At 45.0% G+C, this 8141-nt stretch overlaps 2 protein-coding genes across 2 annotated transcripts in view; both read left to right on the top strand.

Moving 5' to 3' along the window:
- LOC311056039 (melanoregulin) overlaps positions 1-73 on the top strand; it is a 2240-nt gene extending 2167 nt beyond the window's left edge. The window contains exon 5 of the mRNA XM_084072383.1: positions 1-73. This exon is cut by the window's left edge and continues 882 nt beyond it. The gene's annotated coding sequence lies outside the window, so the exon portion shown is untranslated.
- A 5324-nt stretch (positions 74-5397) lies between these two features.
- On the top strand, positions 5398-8141 carry tcap (titin-cap (telethonin)). The gene is made up of 2 exons (XM_084072384.1): positions 5398-5774; positions 6562-8141. The coding sequence occupies exons 1-2, from the start codon at positions 5623-5625 to the stop codon at positions 6950-6952; spliced, it is 543 nt and encodes a 180-aa protein (XP_083928510.1). The 5' UTR covers positions 5398-5622; the 3' UTR covers positions 6953-8141.

The raw sequence follows: 8141 nt of genomic DNA, 5'->3' as shown, positions 1-8141 counted from the left end.
GCGTGAGTAAGGTGACATTCAGGTGATGTTTTATGGGGATTTCTTCACCCTCTAGCAGTGGCACAATAGAGAATATGGGTGATTTTGGATCTTGTGAATTTGTTTATGCATGTGTTCTGGTGTGATGTTGATGCTGAAATAAACTTGCAACCTGAAGCCCCATTAAGTGCACGTTGTCACATGTTGTTTGTACAAACCATGGTGAAGGAAGCTGCACTGTCTCATCTGGGCTGCTTTATATGGCATTAAATGAAACCACGATCGCTCATAGAAATAAATGTTACAGAGAAGACAACTGTAGAATCTGCTTGAACACAAGGTGTTCAAACCCCCAAAATAGCACTGGCAGGGTTAGTTGGGTAGATAAGCAGTGGTGAGTCAGACACCAGTATTGGGCATATGACTAAGCATTCCTCTGAGGTGGAATACAACAATCCACAATGTATGTCTATGCCCTCACGTGGCCTGCCTGTTGTGGGTGGCTGGCCGCTTGTTTGAACTCTGTTCCACAGACATGGCCCTACTGGCTTGTGTTCGCTTGCCCGGTATCTCACCTTCCCACTGGGAACCCCCCCTGTTGGTGCAGAAGGACAAGGATGTTGATGCTTTGCTGATGAGTTGTCTGTCGTTATGTAAAAGAGACGCTCTGTTAAGAGCATTATGGCACCAGTCGGCTGTCACATGGTTTGTGCACGCACGCATGCACGCACACGCACACGCACGCACACACACACACACACACACACACACACACACACACACACACACACACACACAAGAATTGTAGTAGCTAATTTGTTGGAATATTTCTCCTTCTTTTTTGCCTACTTGACTGATGGTGAACATGATTTGCAGGAGTCGGCAAATTAACTTTGTGTTCATTTTTTATTTCCTCTTAGGGTTCACCTGTGTCGGTAGCTTGTCCCTGTCTTACCACTTTATTTACTCTGCCACCAACAAATCTAACTTACCTCAAAGTGCAATCCCACAAGAAGTTTCCCTGCCACCTGTCAGGGCCTCAACTGCCCTCCTCTCGATCCCCTCCCACTCTCCTTCCTGCGCGTTCCTGATTGTGACAGCTCATTTAAATGTCACTTCTCAGCAGCTGTGACAGCGCAGTTACACAACTCGAGGTGCTTCCCGGCCAGCCGCCGGGCCTGGAAGATCACCCTGGCAGAAATCACCTCATCGCTATTCACCTTTATGGCCCTTCACAGTAGCCCTGACCTCATTTGAATAGCAGTGACATGACTCACAACAGTACTGCTGTGCAGAGAGCCTATGGGTCTCTGTAATACACTTTTATGAGTACGGATTTACTCTGTGAGTATCTGTAATGAAAAATAAAATAATACATATACACAAACTGCTCGGGCTGTGCTGCATCATTTTCAATTCAGATTACTCTTTGCTTGGCTCAAAGTCGCTTCAATGAACATCTGATCTCACCACTGAAGTATACTTCACATAGTGACTTAGGTTTCTGAAATGACATTCGTGGTTACCATGGCTGCATAACATAACTTTCTTCTCTCTCCACACACACACACACACACACACACACACACACACACACACACACACACACACACACACACACACACACACACACACACACACACACACACACACACACACACACACACACACACACACACACACACACACACACACACACACACACACAGACACACAGAAATGTCACCCTGAATGTGATACTGGAAAGGTGTGGATAGGAAGTTGAGATATTGCTGTTCTCAGTCATCAGAGCTTGACAGGTAGATGGAAAAATAACACAGAATATTTGTGTTTGGAATCTAGGACAATGTTTTAGCAGTGCACAAGAAGGTCAGGCAGTTTGATCCAAAAATGCAAATTAAATGTGAACTGTGAAAGACAAATAGCCATAGCCATAACTGCCATAAGTGAAACTGGATGAGCATGTTTATTTTAATGATCAATCAATCGATTGTGTTTATGCTTGAATCAACGGAAGTTCTTATTTATCGGTATAACAATGAAAACACATTTTTCAAGGTTTTATCTATCTATCTATCTATCTATCTGTCTATCTGTCTATCTCTGTCTGTCTGTCTGTCTGTCTGTCTGTCTGTCTGTCTGTCTGTCTGTCTGTCTGTCTGTCTGTCTGTCTGTCTGTCTGTCTGTCTGTCTGTCTGTCTGTCTGTCTGTCTGTCTGTGTGTGTGTGTGTGTGTGTGTGTGTGTTGTCTGTCTGTCTGTCTGTCTGTCTGTCTGTCTGTCTGTCTGTCTGTCTGTCTGTCTAGTGTGTGTGTGTGTGTGTGTGTGTGTGTGTGTGTGTGTGTGTGTGTGTGTGTGTGTGTGTGTGTGTGTGTGTGTGTGTGTGTGTGTGTGTGTGTGTGTGTGTATGTGTGTGTGTGTGTGTGTGTGTGTGTGTGTGTGTGTGTCTGTGTCTGTGTGCACGTGTGCGGGTGTGCGGGTGTGCGTGTGTGCGTGTGTGTGTGCGTGCGTGTGAATATACAGCCACTCAGGCATCACTTCACTTTGTACTCAATGGATTTTGCTGTGTAGGCTATGTTGTTTAAGACGTGACTTGATGACATCATTGGCTGATGTGGATGAGTGAGTCACACTGGCAGTAACACCACACCACCAGACTAGCAGATGTGACTTATACGTGTGTGTGCGTGCGTGTGTGTGTGTGTACACAGTAGCTGTGCATGTGTGTGTGGGTGGGTGCACAGGGTCTCACATTCTGTAACATGAGGTGATTATGACCAACATATGGTCCTGTCATTGAAGCAATGATTGATTGCTGTAGGAACTCTCACTGCTGCATGGTAGCGGCATGTTGTAAGGTCACTCTATATAAATGACCCCTCATTTCATATTGGCACCACTTACACCTGTCAAATAAACTCTGTGATTTACATTTATTTATTTATTTATGTTTTTTCCTATATGGCTTTGTTTTTTGTTTGTTTTTACCAGGTTGCTTGCAATAGTCTTGAAGAGACTGATCAACTACTCAACACTTTCTCGACACTTTCTAGCGACCTTTTCATCATTGGCTGTCCTTCAATCCTTTAAGCCAATGGGGAGACTTCCCCAAGACTTCCCCATACTCTGAACGACCGGCGTCCTCTCATGCTATGGGATCATAGCCCAGAACAAAAAAAAGTGTGGTCGTCGCCACCAAACAAACTATTGACTTGACTCCTCATACATACACACACACACAGCGCCGCCTCCAATAGCGATTTGTTTTTAAAAAAACTCTCTCCCACACTTGTGCCAGTGTGCCAGTGATCAACCTCCCCTCTGCCAATGTTGGCACCCGACCCGTGCCTAAGGTTGCCTACCCTGAATGCATGCATAGGCTTCGGCTGAAGCTCTATGCCCTTGGGTGACAAAGGGATTGGCCAGACTTTGTGTGTGGCATTTTCATGCCACACAGATAGGTAAGTGTAGAGAGACATAACCAAGGGCAAAGATAGAGGAGGGACAAGCGAGACAAGACATGGGGAAATAAGAGTTTGTATGACAGACGGTGCAACTGTTCATGTTTGTGGCAGTTTGTGGCAGCCCCTATGGGCAGAAGTGAAAGCGGCTTTGGAGGTACGCTCTGTAGAGGACACTCAACATGCTATTTCAATTTGGGTACGATTGGATGCTGCATTCATGATATATGGCCACCATGAGGCGATTTAAAAAATGTGGGGTTGCCTGTTCACAGACAGACTCACAGACTCACGGACAGGGACAAAAACAGTATCTCCTCACGGCCGTCCTGGCCTGACTGAGATAATAAAGTTATTTGAAGCAAACGACACACCAGATTGGACAAGATGCTCCACCATCTTTATTGTACAGTAATTCGGACATATTGCAATTACCTCTCTCTGTCGGGAGCGGTCATAAATCTTATGGATTATCTTTGAGTATTATCACCCAGGCATTTGTCGTTGCCCAGTTTATCCAACTGGGATATTCCCCTCACCCTGTCTAATAAAGGCTGGGTATGTGATAATAACATGATCTATCACATATCCAGATACATTTTCACCACATGCTGAACTGCCACAGCGAGCATCTTCAATGCCATGTCAAATATGGATGCAAACTTGGCTGCTAAACACAGTTTCTGTTGATGGTTTGGTAAAATTCACAGCTGAGGAGTTTATCCAGACACAAAGGAACCAAAACACAACAATGACAGGATGTCTGGATAATAATGATATTAATGCATTACAATGACAAAATGACTGTAGGAAAGGACTGGACTAAACTACACCAGTATAGGCCTATAGGCGGCATTATATGTTTATAATGCAGAATGTTTTAATTTCCAGGAAAATGGGAGGGGGGCATTTTGGTATATTTATGATTTTAGGAACCAATGGCCCTGTATATATCAAACAATGTTTGAGTTATTATTTGTGCTATATTTTGGACATGCTACCTGCAGTGTAGGACACACTCTAGTCTATAGGAAAAGTTACTTTGATCTGATTTTCTGTGGTCCATAAAATGTTTCAATACTGTCTGGAATGCCTTCTCCACTTTCAAGTATGTAGTTCATAGTTGTTCATATTGGTTCATGTGTCATTTGTTGTTAATTTGCCAGTGGTGTTGAAATCCTGCTCTACTGTGCCATTCCATACATGCTGCACAGGGATTTGTGTGGTATGGTATGGGAGGTATGGTGTGTGTGTGTGTGTGTGTGTGTGTGTGTGTGTGTGTGTGTGTGTGTGTGTGTGCGTGCGTGCGTGCGTGCGTGCGTGCGTGCGTGCGTGCGTGCGTGCGTGCGTGCGTGCGTGCGTGCGTGCGTGCGTGCGTGTGCGCGTGCGCGAGAGTGTGCGCGAGAGAGAGAGAGAGAGAGAGAGAGAGAGAGAGAGAGAGAGAGAGAGAGAGACTGAGAGTGACTGAGTGAGTGACTGAGTGACTGAGTGAATAGGCTGAGTGAATCTGTTTGTGAAAAACGTTGTCAACATGAGCTTATCTCTTTCCACTTTAGTGAGGTGCCACCAGCAGCTCCATGTATACATCAAGACCAAATGTCTATTAAGATTCCTCTTACGGGAACAAATCCCTTGTGGCTTTCGACTTGTTTCCATAGATTGTCTCCATGTTTGTGTGTGAAGAGATATACCCTCACCCCTGACTGAACCACCGGCACCAGCTGAAGTGGAAAATGCTGGGGCCTGTGGTCATAAAGGGGGATTACAGTGTGCCAGGGGATTTTTGGCCCAATTACCCGTAACCCCTCTTCAGTGTGAGTTCCAGATCTTGGGAAATGAGACAGAGGGGGTACACGGTGTCGGATGTCAGCACGCACTGATTGTAGAGTGACATCGCTGATCGGGAATAGCAACAGGGTGGCTATAAAAGTCACAGATGGACACGGTCCATGACACAGACAGCGGCAGAGAGCAAGAAAGCCTGAAGAGACGACGGAGGAGAAAGAGCATCCCTGATTTGCCGGGCACACATCGACAACCACTGACAGGCTGACAGACTGCAGTAATCACACTCAAAGCTAGAGAGAAGCTACTGACTCTGTCCTGAGAGGAGATAGACGTGCGCGGAGGAAAAAAGACAGACCAGCGATAAGACTGACAGACAGATCTTTCCACAGCACATAGATGATGCCAGTGTGTACCGTCATAGAGAAGTGCAATGGGGATGTGGTGGAGGCCAAGCTGGCCTGTGCCGTACGAGAGGAGAACAAGGCTCAGAAGGAGAGCTACAGCGCTGATTGGCACAGTGTTACCCTAAAGACTCGGCCCCAAGACAGGTGAGCCCTTACAGAGCTACACACAGTAAAATCACAGTTCATTTAAAGGTAGTGTAAGTGATATTTTTTGGTTCAAACAAAAAATAAATTTAAAAAGTGAAACAGTTAAAGCCCTAAATTCTGATAGTAATCATTGCTATTGAGTTTTTGTTCAGTAACAGAGGTCTCTCCAGCTCTTTAATAAAAGAGTCATCTAATTTCATCTAATGAGGATAGAGTACCCATTTATCAGCTTAAATTTTATAGCGTTCCAGTTTCAATTTTGTCTGCTCATTTATTTGTGTCATCACTTCCAATTTCACATGTTCATTCTGTATCCAGTATGAGTCCTCTCTCCTAATTGGACATAATTTGTCTCCTGTCATGAAAAGGCATTTTCTGTTTTCTAAGGAGCTGGAGAGACAGGGAGGCCTTGTTACTGAACAAACACTTGATAGCAATTATTACTATCAGAATATAGAGCTATTTAACACGTATTTTAACAAAAGACAATATCACTTACAGCACCTGCTGAGGGTGTAAAAATGTATCCAAATCACACCTGCAGCAAAGCACGCTGTAGGTGTGCTTTGTGGTGTAGCTACTGGCTGCTTACAAGAGGTGGTCAGAAATTCAATTTACAGGCCTCTATAACAATAATAATGTTAGATTGCGTGTAGGCTAGTCTGACACATACTGAAGCCTCAACATACACATGATCCTCAATTAGATTATGAATTCTAAGGTCTAATCAAGCAAGTGAATAATTCTGAGATCTTATCGTCTTCTCTTTCTCTGATGCTTGCAGGCAGACCATGAACATGAATGACAACTCTCGTAGGGAAACTCTGGCCCGACAGTGGCAGATCCGCTCCCTGGTACAGACGTGTCCTTCAGGTGTCTACAGGGTGGGCACCGTGGAGCGGGGCGTTAGAGAACACCAGCTGCTGCCAAAGAGGAACACCCTGCCTCTGCCAATCTTCATCCCTGCAGAGCTGGGCATCAGGCTGGGCCGTGGAGCAGCGCACACCGAAGAGGACCTACGGTCCTTTCCCAAGCCGGATGGAGCCTGCCCCCACAAGAGAAGTGTCGATGAGATCACCAAGGACCTTCCACCCGTCAAACCCATTCGCATGGAATTCGCAAAAGGACCAAAAGAACTGGGCCGCTCCACGTCAATCGAAGCCCAGAGAGGCTGAAAGCCAAAACAGACGAGAGGGAGGGGAGTTTGAGGGACGACGAGAAGGATAACACATGGGCTGGGGTAGTAAAGGGGCATAGTTTATCAGAAAAGAGCATGAAAAGATGTGTATAGATTTAATTCATAGTGACATTCACCCACAATCCCTATTAATGTTATCTACATCCCAAAATGGGAAGCAGAGTACCAGGGAAATGTTATGCTTTGCCATTGCCTTTAACATTTGGTGGGAAATGGTGTTAGAAATTATGACAGGAAGGCATCTCTGTTAAGATGGAAAGGCAGCCGTGCTGTGGGGTGTGTTCTTTCAGCTGCGCGATGGGCTAATCCCTGCCTGGAAAATAGCAGCCTGGATGGCCGTATGCCATTGTCATGTCTGCAGCGCACTGAATGGCCACCCCTTGACCCCTTCCCCAGCCAGTCATAGACAGGCCAAAAGGTGCATTTACTGTAGAACGGCTGTCAAACAGTGTAGGGAACATTGTATGAAACAGTACACATAAGCTCAGTTGCAATATTTATTTTGTATTAAAAAAAGTTAATGAAACGTACGTAAAGGAAAGTGTACTTGAAATTATTGTAGTGTTATGGTTTATACTTCTATGTGGTGTGACCATGTACCGATTCAGAATGTCGCACAGAGAAAACTAAGTGCTGCAGGAGGAGAGGGGGAAAAGTGCAAGGCAGATGGAATGAAAGAGGACAAGCAGAATGGAGGTGTGAGTGAATGACATGCCTTGGCATTAGTGGTTCAGTTTCCTAACAATAGCTGGTCAGCCTCCAGAAGCACTAGAAGCCCTTGACAATCTTTGATCCTTCTAAAGGGTTCAGAATGTTCCAGCATGATCACACCCTCAGCTGTGTGTGTCTGAATAATATGTGTGCAGGTTCGAGAGAGAGAGAGAGAGAGAGAGAGAGAGAGAGAGAGAGAGAGAGAGAGAGAGAGAGAGAGAGAACTGACACCTCTGATCAGAAGCAGCATCTAATAAAGTGACCTTTAGAACTGATCCACCTAGTTAGTTGAGTGACAGTCACAGTCCATATATTTCATAGAATATACAGTAACAGGTTGTTCCTGAGTGCCCTGAATATCGACTTTTGAATCAGAAGCTGTATTGTACGTGTGCCGTGTCTTTTCAAATATTGTATTTTTCTATGAATAAAAATAAATATTGAGTTGCATTTCC

The sequence above is a fragment of the Gymnoscopelus microlampas genome (assembly GCF_963454915.1).
Source record: "Gymnoscopelus microlampas genome assembly, chromosome: 11".
NCBI lineage: Eukaryota > Metazoa > Chordata > Actinopteri > Myctophiformes > Myctophidae > Gymnoscopelus > Gymnoscopelus microlampas.
This window is presented reverse-complemented; position numbering and strand designations above follow the sequence as displayed.

Coding starts and splice junctions, on each gene's coding strand:
- tcap (XM_084072384.1), top strand. CDS start 5,623: ATGATGCCAGTGTGTACCGTCATAGAGAAGTGCAATGGGGATGTGGTG. Junction 5,775..6,561: donor AAGACTCGGCCCCAAGACAG/GTGAGCCCTTAC, acceptor TGATGCTTGCAG/GCAGACCATGAACATGAATG.